Raw genomic sequence first — 16962 nt, forward strand, 5'->3', positions numbered from 1 at the left:
TTTGCTTTCTGGGTGGCAAAGAACTTTCACTGTCACAAGAGGCTTCCTATGTCCTGGCTTAAAATAAAAAGGGGGAAAAAAAAAAAAAAAAAAGGTCTTGCCCAGAGGAGGTGGGAGAGCAAACAGTAAATCCGTGTCACCTTGGTGCCCTCTCTCCTGCAGCCTGCCTGCCCGGGACCTTTGGCGAGGGCTGTGGGCAGATCTGCCAGTGTGCTGGAGCCACCCAGGAGTGCCACCCTGTCACCGGGGCCTGTGTCTGTGCCCCCGGCTTCCACGGCCCCACGTGCCAGCTGGGTGAGTCCTCACTCGCTTCCTGTCTCCTTCACAGACCTTTGGCTGCTCTTCCTCCTGTGCTCATGGTGCCAGGAGTGCCAGTGTGAAGCCATCTCCCCACGGCGCGGGGCTGGGCACAGGAGAAGCCTCAGCTTGGGGAGCTGCCAGCTCACTGGGGCAGCTTCAAAGCCCAGGTTCTCATGGGTTGTCTTGCTTGGTTTCTTGCCCTGGTCACCTCCCTCCTCCTTGGCATGTCTGAGATCCGTGTTGTTCTGTTGTTAACCATTGCCCAGCTCTCACAGCCCAGGGCAGGAGCTGTCCAGGCAAGTGTTTTCTTGCTGTCTTCTCCAAGCCTGGCCCTGCACACCAGTGAGAGGCTCTGACTTCTGCACCATCTCTGTGACTAATTTGCAAGTAGGGCTTCATGTAAACAAAGCATCTGCTCTGAGGCTGGGGGTTTTTTTTGCAATTTTCCTTTTGAATTATGAGATATTTACCAGCTCTATCATCAGCAGAGAGGTCCTTGGCACTCTTGGCACCACTTAGAAGTGCTTTCTGGATTTTCTTTTGGCTCCTGTTGATCAGCCAGCCCCTTGGAGCACTTCTTGCTGGCAGGGTAGAGGCACCAGGAGCCCGTGGTGTCTGTGACTTGTGGACCACATTGGAAACAATCATCCAAGGGATGGCAAGTGACTGCAGCTGGTTGACTCATGAGTGCTTTGGAGCAGCTCTGGGCTCTGAAGCACATTAGGAGCCCATCGGCTGCACCAGCCCAGCAACAACCCTCTTCCTGCAGTGCTGCCAGCTCCCTCCCTGATGGAACGGCTGAATCCACAGGGAAGGTTTCTCCAGAGTGTCTGAACCTCGTTCTCTTCTCAGGCACTGAGGCCACGGTTTCTCTTTTCCTGCAGAGTGCTCCCCTGGGTGGTACGGCCACAACTGTGAGAGGCCATGTGAGTGCAGGAACGGGGGCCGGTGTGACGGTGCCACCGGGAGCTGCCACTGCCCTGCTGGCTTCATCGGCGCGGATTGCAGCACTGGTGAGTGCTGGGGCAAGGGCAGGAGGGTCCACAGCAGCTGAGCTTTATGGCACAATGATTTCTCCACCATGAAGGGCCTGACAAGTCAGGCTTTGCATCACACCGTGCTAGCAATGCTCTGCTTCTCCAGCAGAAGGAAACCTAAAAGCTCTTCTCTGGTCTGTCAGCTGCCAGTGCCGGGGCTGCCAGCCCTCCTGCCTCCCTGTTGCTTTGCTCATGTCCCATGGCAAAGTCCATCCTTTTGAGCCTTTGAATGTCACCAGCTGTGACCAAGGCAGCTCAAGGTCTTCCTCCCACCAGGATGCCCTGCTGGCCACTACGGCAAGGACTGTGCCCAGCTCTGCTCCTGTGGGGACGGCGCTTCCTGTCACCCTGTCACTGGAGACTGCATTTGCCCTCCAGGGAGAACTGGTCCTACCTGTGAGCAGGGTAAATATCAGCTGCCGGGTGGTGTGTCCTGACGAGCAAGCAGTTCAGGCAATGGCTGGAAAAGGTCCTGAGCAAGAACCCATTTCCTCACCCTGAGTCCTCTGCCTGCATCGTGGTGCTCCTGCCCCGCACCGCGCTCTGGTCCACGTGCCCACTGCCACCTCCTCTTGTCCCCCAGGCTGTGAGAAGCACCGGTACGGGATGGGCTGCCAGCAGCCCTGCTCCTGCCTCAACGGGGGGCTGTGTGATGCAGCCAATGGCTCCTGTGCCTGTGCGCCCGGCTGGACGGGGAAATCCTGTGAATTAGGTAAACCTGCCTTGGCTGCAGTTCTGCACCAGTCCAGTAACTGGGGACCTCACTCTCTTTCATACTGGGTCCAGTTTCTGTTACCCCACCTTCTCATGCTGGGGCCCTCAAAGCACAGGAGCAGGGCAGGGGCTGGCTCTCTGGCCACTGAGCAGCTCCATTGCTCCATCTTCCCTGCAGAATGCCCGCCGGGAAGGTACGGTGCCAACTGCCAGCTCCGCTGTGCCTGCCTGCACGGTGCCACCTGCCACCCAGGGACCGGAGCCTGCCACTGCCCTGCGGGCCACTACGGGCCCCTCTGTGAACACCGTGAGTTGTGGTGGTGGAAACACCCTCGGCTTTGTGAGGGGGAGGTTGTTTTCTGCAGCTTGTCCAGAGAGCAGGACCATAGGACAAAGGTGTGACCCGCTCTGGTGGCACGTTGTGTGCACCAATGGGTGGTTCCTTTTCCTGGTGTTGACAGCAAACCCTTCCATGTAGCAGAAGGAGCTGCAGAGAAGGAAATTCCTGTTCTCTGCATGAGACCCATGGATGAAGCGGTGCTGGGCAGAGGCAACCGGGCACACAGGGCACTGCTGTGCAGCTCAGGGCTGGGTCGCCAAGCAAATGCTTCAGAGCTGAGCTGCTTTGTGGCTGAAACAGTTTGAAGCTGAACTGCTTCAGAGCTGAACCACTGTGCTCTTCACCAAGACTCTCTGGTAGCCCCACGGGGCACTTCTCAATGAGACAGGCTCACTGCTTCTCTCTGCTAGGCTGATGGAGGCTTTGCTGCAGAGCTCAACTTGAGCTGAGCCTGCGCTCAACCCATCCGAGCTTTAGTGAGCTCCCTGCTTGGCTCCATCCCAGGTTGTCCCCCGGGCTTCTATGGAGCTGGCTGCCGGGAGAGCTGTGACTGTGAGCACGGAGCAGGCTGTGACCCAGCCACAGGCCTCTGCCAGTGTCCTGCTGGGTTCCATGGAGAGCGCTGCCAGACAGGTACCTGTCCTGCTCCTGCTTTCCAAGTAACAGGCAGGATCCCAAGGTGTGATCTGGTAGCCCACGTGCCATATCTCACCTCTCCAAACAGGCTGCAGGGAAGGAACGTACGGCGAGGGGTGCCAGCAGCTCTGTGACTGTGTCGGCAACGCGTCCTGTGACCCAGCCACCGGGCACTGCCGGTGCCCCCCGGGGAAAACCGGCCCCAAGTGCGGCTCAGGTGAGTCTGGGAAGGTGAGAAAGGGGAGAGTTGCAAGATGTGGACTAGAAGCCCTGTCCTACAGTGGATGCAAAACTCCTCTTGTTGGTGCTGCATTCTCACAGAAGGAGCTTTCAGTTTTGTGTGTCCCCACAAAGAGTAAGAAGGCACCTGACCAGTGGCAGTCACTTCATCAGCCTCTGCTTACAGTTGCATCTGAATACAAATGCACCCCCAGCCTCTTGTGCTTGGCTCAAAAGCTGAGGCTCAAACGCTGAAGGGACATCTTGGCCTGGGGATGCTCTGGTGTCCTGTATCACCAGAGCTCGAGAGCAGGCTGGGGCAGGGGGCAAGGCACAAAGCTGCACCTTGCACCACATCTCCTCTGCCCACCCTGCCTGCTCCATGGGGCATGGCTGAGGTCTCTGCAGCCCTGCAGCCCCACTGCCTCTCTGCCCCTCTCCAGACTGCCAGCCAACCAAGTACGGCCCTGACTGCAGCCTGGCCTGCCAGTGCCCCCCCAGCAGCTCCTACTGCAACGCTCGGAACGGCCAGTGCCTCTGCCTGGCGGGCTACACGGGACCCACGTGCCGGGAAGGTAACGTATAGGCACAGTGAGTACCAGGGGACACAGGCAGGGGAAGCCCAAAGAAACAGCAGCTTCTGAGGGAGGACCCTGTGGGACCTGTGCTGGGCCCCTGGCTTGTGCCCTGCAGGGCTGCTTTTGGTAGTGGTCCTATCAACTAAAACCAGTAGAACAGTGTAGCACCATCTTCTTCCCCAGGCCCTCATCTGGTACAATTTACTCACCATGACCCCAGTCATGAGGGAAAGCACAGGCTGACAGTGCTGTGAAATGAAGCTGTTGAGCACTCTAACCCCAACCATGCCCCTGGTAAAGCCACGACACCAAAGCCCCCTGGAACAAAATGATCCCGTGCACCGACCACAGTGGAAAAGCCCCACAACTTATGTCTGCCCAAACCGTGACCAAACCTGCTGGCACCGCTGGGTGCTGGGGGATGAGGGGCAGGACAGTCTGAGTGCTTTGCAGGATGATCTGGTTTCATTGCAGGATGATCTGGTTGCTTTGCAGGCCACCCACCTCATCTGCCCTCAGCTGAGCACCCCTCACGCCCACCGCAGGTTGAGCACTAGGTCCTGCAGCCACCGGAGCTCCCTTGGTGCCACCAAGCAGCCACCTGAAGAAGCCAAATGACTGATTTAATGAACTTGTTTACAAGCCACACAACCATTTAGCATTTTCTGACCAAGCTGCTGCTTTCAGAGCTGTCTGAGCCAGGCTGAAGCACAGAGCACCACCAGCTCACCACAGCAGCCAGGCACGGGCACACGCCCTCGGCCAGACACCAGCAGGTCAGAAGCGATTGGTTCTGGTCAGTGGACAAATTGCTGGCCTTCATCTTCTAGGTGCTGAACTGGAGGTGGGAGCTGAAATTATGGTCAAAAATAGTTATTTATGCAACAATATTTATGGGAAGATGTACAGCAGTATTGCCGGAAACGATCCTGAGATCGTGCCTCCTGTAGCAGTACCACCTCACTTGAACTATTACTGGTTTTGTTTGTTTAATTTTGAATTCACAATGTTTTTTTTAACTGTAACTTATCATTTGTCATGGGAACAACAGCTGTAGTTCCTGCCCCAGCTCCCCTGCAGAGCCAGTGCCCACAGCCCAGCCCTCCCCAGCACCCCAGTTGATGTCCCCAGCACCAGGCAGTGACCTCCTCACCATGAGACTGCTCTCCACAAACTCTGCAGGGCTTTAGGAGCCGGGTTTTCATACCAGGAATGTCTCAGTCCATTGGAGCTGCCTGTTTTCCCCTGAAAACTAAGCCTTAAGTAGCTGAAATAATAAAGAATACTGTGGATAGACACAGAGCCCTTGCAAGGTCCAGTAAATACAAATCCTTATTTAAGTGTGTGCACCCCAGCCCTAGACCCTGTGTTATTTTTTCATCCCAGCTGAGCCCAGGAGCTGGGCAGGGGATGGAGGCAGGAGCAGCCAGGAGGCTCCTGGCTCACAGCAGGTGTGGAGTCACAGCAAAGCCCAGCCAGTGCCCTTCATTTATTTGCACAAAGCTCTTGGAGAGCTGGAGCCCAAGAGCTGAGAATGTCACAGGAACCAGGCTCTGCGAAGGAGACGGGATGGCCCCGTCCCAGCACATCTGCCTCTGCTGCTGCTGCAGCACAGCCCTGCCAGGCACTGGCCTTTAAATGATTCCCACAGGGGCCAACTGAAAATAATAAAAGAATTGTCTCTTTTCCTGATGGAATTTATTTTAATCTGTATATAACTTGTAATTTTTTTTTGCTAATTCTTTTCTTATTTTATTTCTTCCTTAACAGCTTTTTGTTGTTTTGTTGTTGTTGGGTTTTTTTTTTTTGCATTAGACATCATTATTGTGAAGAAATAATGTTAATATAAGTCTGTAGTGAAGGACCAAAATGGTGTAATTAAGGTTGTATGTTGTATGATTGATAACCAGGGAGTAGGGAGAGTTTGTCCACGTGCCAAATGACCCTGATCAATCCTGCTGGTCTTGCTGCCAATTCTCCAGACAATCAGATGTTTTTGTTGCATTTGCCTTGAAGTGACCCTTGCAGGAGGTGCAGGTTTGGTTCTTTCCTTGGCTGGTTGGAAAGCAAGTGCAGCCTCTGCCCTCCCTGTGCCACCAGTGATGCCACCTCGATGGCAGTGATGCCACCACTCTGCATGGCCACTGAGGTGCACAGAACCACTCTGCGCCCATGGCCCTGCTCCAGGAAAACAGAAATATAGCCTGGCCTTAAACACCAGGAGAGATCTGTCCTGTCCTGTTACAAAAGCCTGAGCTGCAGCTCTGTGGCTCCTGGCAGCTGCTCGGAGGAAACCCTGAGCACGGGGCTGCAGCAACTCTGTACCTACATTATTTTATACCACAACTTTTTTCCTGTTCTGTTTCCTAATACAGTTTCTTTGCTTCCTGTTTTCATGTAGCTGGTGTCTCTCTTTTTGGATCGCACTGATGAAAAATTTCGATTCTCCCACAGTTATGAGAAATAAACCAAAAGCCTCACTGAGCTTCTATTCATCTGGTGTCCCTTGCTCAATTACACTTGAATTGTGCTGCAGTTGACAGCAGAGGTTTAAGTTAGCTGTTCTGAAGGATTGCTCCAGAGATGTGCACATGTTGAGAAGCAGAGGCCAGAGCAATGCTGCCACCAAAGGGACATTTACTGAAGCTCCTAGTGGGGAACCCTGGCTCCTGTTGGTCCAACATGGAGCTGTGTGCTCAGGGACAGCCATCGCCCCAGGCAGGTTAAACCCAGAGACCCACTGGTGCTGCTGCTGCTTGGGGCAAGGAGAACACACGTTCCACTGGGGCCCATGGATTTATTGGCGGGGGGGGAAAGGAAAACAAAACAAAAAAAAGATAAAATAATAAAAGAGGAGGGAAAAACTGGGTCCAGGAACAAGCCCAGCTTATAGATTAAAGTTCCTAAAAATTCTGGATTCAGGCCTGCTCTCCCCATGCCCACATGAGGTGTAGCAGGGATGGGGATGGCAGCTTCAGCCACAACTTTCCAACTGGAGCCAACACCCTGACTGCCTGTTCCAGGCCATTACCACCTCTGGCTGGCAGTGCACCCCTCCATCAGTGCCTGTCCTGGCTGCTAGAGACTGGTCCTGAGCAGCCAGACCTGCTGCCAGCAACTGCTTGAGGCAAACGAAACTCCAGAAGCAAGGATCTCCCACTCTCTTCTCACCGTGGGCTCAGTCCACAAAGGTGGCAGAGGCCCCTGCCCTTGGCCTGCCCCTACACGTCGGTCTCCAGGCGCAGCCGCTCCATCCGGCGCACGTTGCCCTCCACGGCGGAGCGGCTGGTGATCTGCCGGGCACAGCTCTGGGGGAACCAGCCCCGCTCGCCATCCCGCAGCCTCTCGCCCCAGCACCAGCCTAGGAGAGGAACAGAGCCCGTCACTTTGGCATGGCAGGGCCAGGGGGATGTGGGGAGGAAGGAGCAGCCACTGCTGGCGGTGCCACCTCCATCACCTCGAGGGACCTGCTGTCATCTGCTCGGTCCCAGCACCAGACATGGACTCCACCAGGGGCTGGGGCTCCCTGGAAGCCTCCAGAAATTGATAAAATTCACTGAAGCTCTTCCCCCTCACCTAAGGCCAAGGTAACCCTTCCCCGGGCACCACTCCCCACGTGCTGGCACTCACCATCCTCCTCAGCCAGCACCAGGACCACGTCAGCCTGCTGCAGGGACAGCTCGTCCGCCTGCTTGGCCAGGTACGCACGGGTGATCTCCACCTGGCTCAGGTCTGCAGAGGGGACAGCAGGGACCAGGTGAGACAGCACAGCCACAGCCCAGCTCGGTGGGAACCTCCCCCGAGGCTGCACACCCTGCCAGGACTCCACAGCTGGTCCTGCTCCCTTCCCCTCCAAGCACACAGGAAGGGAAGCCCTGATAGCCTGGGAGATTCCTGGAATTCCAGCCAGGCCTGGCCCCCAGCACATGGGTACCTCCTCTGGGAGTGGTGTCAGGCTTCTCCTTTTCTCTGTGCATCAGTGCAGCAATCCAGCGGGCCCGGTCACTCCTGGCAGAGGGAAAGCCCACCTCACCAAGAAAGCCTCAGACACAGTAGCTGTCTTGCCAGCAGTAGCTGGGAAATTCCCAGCAGAATGAAGGCTTCAAGGGAAGTCAGATTGTGCAGATTGTGCAAGCACTGGGTCAGAGTGCTCTGTGTGCAGAGACTTCACAAGGGGTACACAGCACCCAGCTGCTGTGGCTAATGACGGGAAACATTAGGTGGGAATTATAAGGGAAATCTCAAAGAGAAAGAAACAGAGCAAGGGGAAAAGCTGGCACAGGTTCCCCTTCCTGGGAGGAGCAGTGGGGAGGGAAAGGTGCTTCAGGGGATGGCCAGGGCACCAGTTTATCCCACAAACGAGAAGGACGAAAGCCCCGCAGGGCACTCACAGCGTCTCTGCCGACAGCACGATCTCCTCCCGCCTGCCCTCACTGTCCTTCTCCATCACCACCCGGAGCAGGTGCCCACTCTTCCCAGGAGGAGGGGAAGGTGGGTCCACATTCTCAATCTTCTCCACAGTGACCTGGTCCAGCGTGGCATAGTTCATCACGATGTAGCTCTCCTCACTGTAGAACAGACACGAGAGTCCTGTGCAGCGATGCCACTGGTGGGGACTGAGCTGCCACCCCAGGGTCAAAGACCCAGCGGGTGAAGCTCAGTGGGCACCAAGAAGTAACCATCACTGCAAGGACATGAGCTGATGCCCAGGGGTGGGACATGGCTCTGCCAGCCACCCACAAACAAAAGCAGGGCCAAGGGCTGTAGAGCTGGGCACTTCCCTCTGGCTAATGAGGGATACTCCAATAAAAGTCAAACCAGGGGAATGCCAAGACTTCCTTAGGCTGCTCAGGAAGCTGAGGTGTTAATCCCCCTCATTGTTATGTAGGGAAAGGTGGGGTCCTGCCCAGTTTTACCTCTTCTTCTTGGTGATGATCAGGACGTCGTTGAACAAGAAGAGGTGGCAGAGCCTGCCGGCGCCGCGGCGGAAGATCCCGGCCTCTTCTGAGAGCAGCAGGTGCAGCTCCCCCCGCTTCAGCAGCCAGCGCGACGCAGAGATCAGCGGGAAAGGCTGGAATGGGGTCAGGAGAGGCTGACTTACCACCTGCCTCACAAGCAGCGGGTGAAATCAAGTCCAGAACCTGCATGTGAACTCACAGTGCACCCTGGGGTCAGTCGGGTGAACACATTAAATGCTCTTAAACATCTTCAGGAGCCTTTCCAGGAGGCAGGGGGCGAGCGGAGCAGCCCTGCATCCTGCTCTGGCACCCCTGAACCATATACTATACCAAGGCTTCATTCCAGCCCTCTAGAAACCTGCCCACGAGTGCCCAGAAACTTCCATTTAAGTCAGAACAGCAGGAAAAAATGGTCATCGTGTGCATGAGGTTGTGATGCTGCCACCAGTCAAGGATTCCCAGGATGGGCCCAACACTAAACTCTAATATTAAACCCCAGAAGAGGTTTCTCCACCACTGCCACAAGTCCTTACCTTTTTCTTTCCAAATTCCAGCTGTTTCTGCAGGGTGTACATCTGCTCTGTCCTCTCCATAGCACGAGCTCCCTCGTTGCAGTTCTTCACCAGCTAGAAGAAGGAAAAACACCAGGGTGGGAGTGGAGAATGGTGGGATGCTCAGACCACCCAGTCCTCCAGACCAGCAAAAGTGCTGCTGGCACAGGGCCGGGGCTGCTCCACTTCCCAGAGCAGGACAAACAGCCACGTCCCCACAGAGGCTTCCAGTCATATCTGGGGAAAGACAGCTGGAGGTTCTCCTGCCCTGAGAGGTCTTCAGGAGAGAGACAAGACCTCTCCTCTGCTTGGAAAAGGGCCCAAGTGAAACCACCACACCCGAGCTACACTGAGGAGCAGCATGAAGAGGAAGAAGCGATCACCTGAAGAGTGGATATTCAGACAGGAGGATGAGCAGTCAGACAGTGAGAGGGGAGGACAGAACCCCTCCACAGGTGGGTGAAGTTGAGCCACACTCTGTGCTGCCAGGAGGCCCCTCGTGTGGTCTCTCCAGACCTGATGTTCCAACACTGCTCCCACTGCTCCTTCCCTGTGCTTTGCTCTTTGTTTTGTTTATTGCTCTTCGCCTAAACCTCCAAAAGCATAACAAGTGTCACAGCTCACTGTCACCTGGAGGGAGGTTCTGAGGAGGAAGAGCAGTGATGGAGAAGGTGACACCAACGGGAAGGACAAAAAACGGGCCAAAGAGGAAAGAAGAAAAGACGAGAAGGAAAAGCAAAAAACAAGATCAGGTGAAAAAGGTGAGGAAGGGAGCAGTCGTATACATCCAGCAGATATTGTGGAGCAGAGACATCCCAAGTGCAGGAGGAAAAGGGAGAGGGCAGAACAGGAGGTGAAGAGCTGGCAGCCAGGCCTCACCTTGCTGATGGCTTTCAGAGCTCTGGTGGCAGCTCCGTACACTGCAGTGCCTGCTTTTGTTTTCTGACAGACAGTCTAGGATTTCAAGGTGAGAAGCTTTAGTGGTATTGCCAGAAGGAGATCTGTGTGCCAGCCTCTTCCCTGGGGCTTCAGGATGACACACATGCCCCGGCTGTTCCCAAAGTCAGCAGAGCAGCCCTCAAAGCAAGGTTTAACAGTGCTTGGAGCTGGGAATCTGGGCCTTTCCTATCAGACGTGCTTGAGCATCACTGTCACCCCAGCCCTGGCTCCTGGCAGCCCATTACAGACTGGGAGCAGTCACTGCCAATCTCATATCCAGCCCTTCTGCTGTTTAGAGCAGCTGGGTCCAAAAGTTCTGGATGCCAGTGAAACTTGCAGCAAGACCTGCTTGCCCTTCCAGAGCCAAATCACCATTAATGAACCAGGCTTATGCCACCCCACCCCAAGCACAGGGCACAGAAGAACCTCAGGTCACCCAAATAGAAGTCACTGAGACAAACAGTGTCATCCATAAAGCTTGAAGCTGCACCTTTGATGGGTGTCAGAGCAGCAGATTGCTCTGGATCTAAATCCTGAACACAGGCTCGGGCAGCCCAGGGGGATGGACATCCAAGCAGAATCCAGCCTTGGCAAAGTGGGAAGGTGGGTATGACATGGTCACCTCTTCTGAGGTGCCAAGCAATGCCACCATGTGACTTACTTACATCTAAGAGCAGAGGAAGCCGTGTCACCCTCTGCATAGGGAGAATCAGAAATGATAGCATTGGCAGGCCTCCACAGGCTGGTTTCCTTTCAATTTGTTTCAAGGTCTCTTTAAATAAGGGGTTTGTGTTTCTGGAACAGGACGAGAAAGCTCCATTAACTCTATTTTTCAGTTCCCAAGATTTCCCAGCAGCTTTCCAGGCATGGGAAGTGCAGTGCAATGATAGCACTGCCTCTGGAGCTCAGCGCCCTGCTGAGCTGGGTGGGAACAGGACTGATCCATTAGCAGGGGGGGAAAACATCTGGAGATGTTGAGTCTACCAAAAGGCAGGTAAAGACAACAGTGGACACAAATGTGACCCGGAGATGAACATCTTCCACAGGTGTCCCTAACAGACCCAATGTGCCACTGACCTTGGCAAGACCCACCTGCCTCCAGAACATGGTAGCACCACCCCACATCTCCCCCTCCTTCACCTTTCTTACAACACAAACCACATCTTAATCACCCAGCACAAGCCGAGATCTAGGAGCTAAACTCTGCTTGGAAAGGAGAGGAAAGGGACACAACCATGGTCTGAGGGAGCCCCAGGAACACCACGGTCCCCTTGGTCCTGTCTGCAGCCACCAGAGCCCCACAGCCCCTGGGAATCAGCTCCTTGGCCAGGCCAGGGCCTGAGAACACAGCAGAACTCACAGCAGCTTCTGGAGAGTCCTCTGCTGGTAGACTTCGTTGGAGCAGTAGCTGATGTAAGGATTGAAGTGGTTCGAGGCGTGTTCTTCCACTATGTCACTGATGTCAGGAATTAGGAGGTTTTCCTGGTGCCTCTTCTCTAGGTCTCCAAAGAAGCTAAGGAGAGGATTTTAAATAACCTCAGTGCGTGACTCATGAGAGCTGGACAAACCAAACAGCTTCATGTTTAACCATGTTCCCACTGCAGCTTTTCCACAGTTTTCCCAGAAGAGACAAAGCCCAGGATCCCTTTTGCATGGGGTCATCTCTGTGTAGACAAGACTCCCACATCTCTGGCACACTCCCAGCAGCAGAGACTGGGAATGCAGCTCACAAGTTCCCAGGGCACGTGCTCCCTCCATTCCCATGGGGATCCCTCCGTTCCCCCCCACCAATCCCTCTGTTCCTCCATCCCCCCCCACAGGATCCCTCAAGCAGTGAATAAAATGGGCTCCCCAGCCCCTCCTCCAGGCCTGCCTGGTCCCTCCCCAGCCGCTGGCCCCACTTGCCTGGTGCTGACTGTCAGGATGTCACTGATGTTGGAGAAGAGGTGGTGGTGCTCCGTCTGAGTCATGGTCTCCTTCAGCTCCTCCGACTTCATGAAGTGGCCCACCAGGATGCTCAGGCTGTGCATGTAGGAGTACTCAGAAGTGATGATCTCAAACATTGCCTGAAAAAAAACAGGGCAGGGAAGATGCAAGTGCCTAACCAAGGCAGAGAGTTAAAACTTGCTGCGTTTTATTTACATTTCATTGGCGTGAAACCACTAGAAATGACTCTGCTCCAACAGCCTGGCATTCCCTGTGCCACATCATGCCTGGCCTACACCAAGGCAGGTTTTGGGCCACTCAGGCATTAATAAGCCACTGGAAGGGAAAACATCTTAGTGCCGTGGCGTCCAAAGGAGGTGCCTGCTACCCCGCCAGGACATGCAGCACCTCACCTCCTGCCGCTTGCGCTCCTCGGGGGATATCCACCTCAGGATCCCGGCTTCCAGCACCTGCGGAAGGGAGGCTGGGATCAGCAGCAGCCACCGCCGCCGACTCACGTTCCTTGCACGCCCTCTAGTGCGGTCTGAGGCTGGGCCAGCCCCGCGGACCCGCATCGCCCACCGCGGCATCACCCACCACGTATCTCGGCGGAGGGCAGCTGGTGCCGCCCCACCGGAGGAGATCCCTCCCCCCAGGGCAGCAGGGACAGGTCAGGTCCCCGGCAGGACCACCCAGCTTCCCCCCATCTGTGGGAGAACCTCTCCCAAGCACAACCGCAGCAGCTCTGCCAGCATCCCGACAGGCCCGGGCAGGATCCTGCGTGTCCCAGCCAGGGCTGGACACCCCAGCACATCCCACTGCAAAGGCTGATGCTGCAGAATTACCCCTCGCAGCCTGTCTGGCAGCTCAGAGAGCTTTTAAAACACACGCAGCTGTGCCGCAAGGCGGCACGAGTGCAGGAGCAGCCTGTGGCAAGGACAAAGGTGTTTGGAACCCCTGAAGCAGGTTGCTGGGAGAGCACCTACCTCTGGCAGCTGGCTCCAGGTCACCTGCGCCTGGCGGTAGCTCTGCACCACGATAGCAGTGTTTGGAGGGGAGTGCTCTTCTGGGATGGATTCCCCTGGCAAATCCTCGTCTGACTCATGGCTGACAGAGTTCAGACCTCTCTCACGGATTTCCTGGTACAGCCGGGGCTCTACAGAGGAAAAGGCGAGAGGTCAGAGAAGCCTCTCCCAGCTGCAGCCAAAGGCTTCTTCCCTTCCCAACACCACCAGCCCAGAGCCTAGAGCCAGCACCTCCCCGCCACAGACTTTGCACAGCACCAGTTCGGCAGCAGCTCCCACTCCCAGCAGCGTCCCGCAGTGCCCAGGTGTGCCAAGCCGGGAGCCCGGCGTCCTGCCCGGCACCGCCCCCGGGCAGCGCGAAGGGCTGCAGCGCTCCTCCTGCAGGTGGGGAAACGCGCTCGCCCCAGGCCAGGGACAAGCAGCAGCAGACGTGGCAAAGGGACTTCCAGGGAGACGCTTGGCAGAGGGAAAGCTGGAGCTGGCACTCTCGGGAAGCAGCACTCACGGTCCTTGAAGGAGCCGCCACGCTTCTGCACCCGCCTCCGCCCAAAGGTCCTCTGCGAGGGGAAGAAGAGGAGAAGAGGCTGCAGTGACTCTGCGGCTCTGGGAAGCAATTCACTTTTTCAGGAAAGAGAAGTTCCCTGCGCAGCCAGTCAGCAACCACCACCCTGTTGTTTCAGCCTGGTTTTTGTCTGAGGTTTTGTTTGCTTTGCTGACGTGACTCAGTGCTCACCTCACGTTATCAAGGTCACGATAGGAACCATTTTGTAGTTATGCCTTTCACATCTACCTGTCACACACCTGGACTTTGCTTGCACTGGAGGCTCCTTCTCCCCAGACTTGCTTCACCCATGTTTGTGCACAACCAACCACCACCACGGAGCCACACATGGGCCAATCCCACCCTGCAAACATGCTTGCAGGCATGTTGACAATCACGAGCCTGGAGCAGCCACTCACAGTCCCCACCAAAGCCATGTCAGCTATTTCTGGGCTCTCCAGGGACCTGCAGCATCTGCTGGTGACATGCTGGCTTCCCAAGGCACAAGTCACCTCTCCAGGACCAGTAAGCCCTGCCAGCTCCCTGCTGGGCTTCCACAGCTCTGTAACCCTCAGGAGTTGCAGGTAAAAGGCTCTTCAGGGAAAGCCAAGTCTCCATCCCCACCCAAGAGTCATCAGGGACAGCAGGTGCCAAACCCACCTTGCTCCTGCTGGGGCCAGCCAGGGGGCTGCCCTCCTCTGACACAGGTTTCAGCGAGGGGACCAGCTCCAGCTCTGTGCCCAGGCCCTTCATGGCAGCACGGTAGGACATGTTCCTCAGGTTGCGCTTGAGGGTCCCCCCACCATCCTCCTCCACCTCCTCCTCGCTGGGGACAGCTGCCCGCTTCAGCTCAGGGCCCAGGGGCGCGTGGCTCGGCCTGGCTGCTCCAAAGCTCTGGTGCTGGGAAGGATTGTTCTTGGTCTTGGTGGAGACAGCCAAGCTTTTGGGGATCAGCTGCTGGGTTCCCACCTTCAGCGCGGCCGGGCTGTCCGTGCTGAGGACGATGCGGCGCGGCTCGGGCAAGGGGCCCATTGCTGAGAGTGAAGTGGTGTCGGGCACCGTGGTGGAGCTGCGCTTCCCGGGGGGACACGTCGGGCTGGGGGGCTCTGGCTGCAGCGGGTGACATCTGTACTCCAGGAGAAGGGTCTTGTCATCCACGGAACTGCCCGGGGGGCTCCGAGACATGACGGTGGCAGGGAAAGCTGTGTGAGACAGGCAGAGAGATGAACAACTTTTCCCAGTAAGGCGCTCATGCCCTCCTGTGCCACAACACGTGCTGTGCACCTGCAGGACAAACCTCTGACAGAGCAGGTTACAGCCACTGCCTCCCCCCATTGCGTAACTTGAGGAAAAAACTATCGTTTAATTTCTCTCAGCTGAGGTCTCGTTATACCCCATCACCACCTCTGAGCTGTTTCTTCTCAAAGGCCACAGATCAGGAAGTAGAAAACAAGACTTGAACATCTTCCCCTCCATCAATGACTGGCAGAAGGACAAAACAGACCCATCAACAAAAGCTCATTTGATCAAGATGCTGCTTATTTTCCTGTCCTCAGCCAGGACACATTCCAGAGATCTGCCAAACGTCCAGCAGATGAGGAAAGCACCACGTTTGACTCTTAACCCCGTCTTGGCTGAGGGTGAATCACAGAATCCCAGACTGGTTTGGGTTGGAATAGGCAGAGACACCTCCCAGTAGATCAGGTTGCTCAAAGCCCCATCCAGCCTGGCCTTGAGCACTTCCAGGGAGGGGGCAAAGCCAGCCCTAACAACACAGAGCTCGTGCCCGAGGGCAGCGGCACAGGGTGCTGCGATACCCCCAGCTCTCCGGTGCCACCAAGGGACCCCGAAGCTTCATCTCTGGCCCTTCACACCCCCCGGCCGCTCAGAGGCAGCTGCTCCGCCTCCCACCAGCAGGGAGGGAATGCTGCGGGATGCATCCCTGGGGAGCCCCGATCCCACCACCACCCCCCGGGGACCCCGCTGCGGCCGGGCGGGCAGGGACGGACCCTGCGGCTCCTCACCAGCGCTGCCCGCTCCCCGCCGCTTCCCGGCCCCGCCGAGCCCGGCAGGGCAGCACGGCCCGGGGAGGGGGGCTCGGCCCCGCGGGGGGCTCCGCCGCCCCCTTCCCGCAGGGTGCCCGGCAGCCGCTCGCCCCGCAGCCCCCCGGCCGCTCCCGGGGGTCCCTCCGCCGCGTCCCGGCCCCGCGCCCGCACCGACCCGCACCTACCCGCACCCCCGGAGCCCTGCGCGGCGGGACAGACCGCGACGGGGGCGGGATCGGGGCGGGACGGGGCCGGGCCGGCCCCTCTCCCCGTCGGCGGGGCCGGGCTCAGCGCCGGGGCGGGTGTCCCGGGGCCCGGGGAGAGCCCTGCCCACCTCCTGCCCGCCGCCCCGGGCTCCAGGGCTTCCTCAAGGAAGGGTACAGGATTATTTGGCATCCTCCCAAATCACCACATCTCTCACTGTGCTCAGGGACTGACCAGTTACTTCACACAGACCAGGGACTCTTTCTCACCAAGAGCACCCATAAAGCTTGTGTAGCGGCTCACAACTTCAGTGGTTAAACACAACCCCAGAATCACATCTTAAGATGTCCCTTCCGGGCCCAGGACACATCCAGCTCAGAGGCTCCGGTGCCACCCTCTGCTGGGAGGTGCAGCTACCAGGGTAAGAGGGTCCAAGGGTCAGGCTGTTGACAGCCCAGTAACAGCTGCCCAGGCTCAACAGTGCTCTGTGTATTTACTGGGAACAGACTTTTCCTTCTGCACCCCACTCTGATTTCCACAACACCCCCTCCCAAAAAAAAAAAAAAAAAAAGGCTTTTTTCTCACTGGTTTATAGTGAATCTCAAGTGCTTTCTGGATGACAAAGTCCATTTGTCAGCAATATTCTTTTAAAAGACTCTGTTCTCTGCTCTCTAAGGCCTGCCTGACAATCGCTCTATTATCAGAGCTTTCCTATCCAATAGACTTTCCTCCTTTCCCTCCAGGGCTAATAGGGAGAAAGGCTGCCAGCCATCCCTGAGAGGCTTCCACTCAAGAGTTCAGCTAAGACTGAAACCCTCCCATGGCAAACTCCAGGGAAGGGCTATTATGCTGGATGTAGGATACCATCATTTGATCACGCTGAATGACTTTTTGAAGCAGGGACCATTCATCAGTTTTGTAATGCATGTTGCTAGTTCAAAGACCCTGC

The 16962-nt window shown here is 56.5% G+C and overlaps 2 protein-coding genes across 2 annotated transcripts in view; one reads left to right on the plus strand and one right to left on the minus strand.

The window, feature by feature from the left end:
- MEGF6 (multiple EGF like domains 6) overlaps window positions 1-6313 on the plus strand; it is a 41135-nt gene extending 34822 nt beyond the window's left edge. The window contains exons 26-34 of the mRNA XM_051637426.1: window positions 163-294; window positions 1185-1313; window positions 1614-1742; window positions 1921-2049; window positions 2230-2358; window positions 2896-3024; window positions 3116-3244; window positions 3690-3821; window positions 4320-6313. Of these exons, the coding sequence (XP_051493386.1) occupies window positions 163-294; window positions 1185-1313; window positions 1614-1742; window positions 1921-2049; window positions 2230-2358; window positions 2896-3024; window positions 3116-3244; window positions 3690-3821; window positions 4320-4381 (1100 nt within the window). The 3' untranslated portion in view covers window positions 4382-6313. The remainder of the gene's footprint in view (window positions 1-162; window positions 295-1184; window positions 1314-1613; window positions 1743-1920; window positions 2050-2229; window positions 2359-2895; window positions 3025-3115; window positions 3245-3689; window positions 3822-4319) is intronic.
- A 294-nt stretch (window positions 6314-6607) lies between these two features.
- Window positions 6608-16025, minus strand: ARHGEF16 (Rho guanine nucleotide exchange factor 16). The gene is made up of 15 exons (XM_051637427.1): window positions 15995-16025; window positions 14425-14966; window positions 13729-13780; window positions 13185-13354; window positions 12612-12668; window positions 12178-12338; window positions 11633-11785; window positions 10938-11067; window positions 10213-10287; window positions 9316-9408; window positions 8741-8895; window positions 8216-8392; window positions 7759-7832; window positions 7455-7556; window positions 6608-7185 (listed from the first exon to the last, which is right to left on the minus strand). Exons 2-15 carry the CDS (start codon window positions 14947-14949, stop codon window positions 7046-7048), a joined length of 2064 nt encoding a protein of 687 aa, XP_051493387.1. The 5' UTR covers window positions 14950-14966; window positions 15995-16025; the 3' UTR covers window positions 6608-7045.
- Between the last annotated feature and the right edge of the window lie 937 nt (window positions 16026-16962).

Source organism: Apus apus, chromosome 20 (assembly GCF_020740795.1).
Source record: "Apus apus isolate bApuApu2 chromosome 20, bApuApu2.pri.cur, whole genome shotgun sequence".
Classification (NCBI taxonomy): domain Eukaryota; kingdom Metazoa; phylum Chordata; class Aves; order Apodiformes; family Apodidae; genus Apus; species Apus apus.

Coding starts and splice junctions, on each gene's coding strand:
- ARHGEF16 (XM_051637427.1), bottom strand. CDS start 14,949: ATGTCTCGGAGCCCCCCGGGCAGTTCCGTGGATGACAAGACCCTTCTC. Junction 13,355..13,728: donor TGGCGGCTCCTTCAAGGACC/GTGAGTGCTGCT, acceptor TTTCCTCTGTAG/AGCCCCGGCTGTACCAGGAA. Junction 11,068..11,632: donor AGGACTCTCCAGAAGCTGCT/GTGAGTTCTGCT, acceptor GTCCTGTTCCAG/AAACACAAACCCCTTATTTA.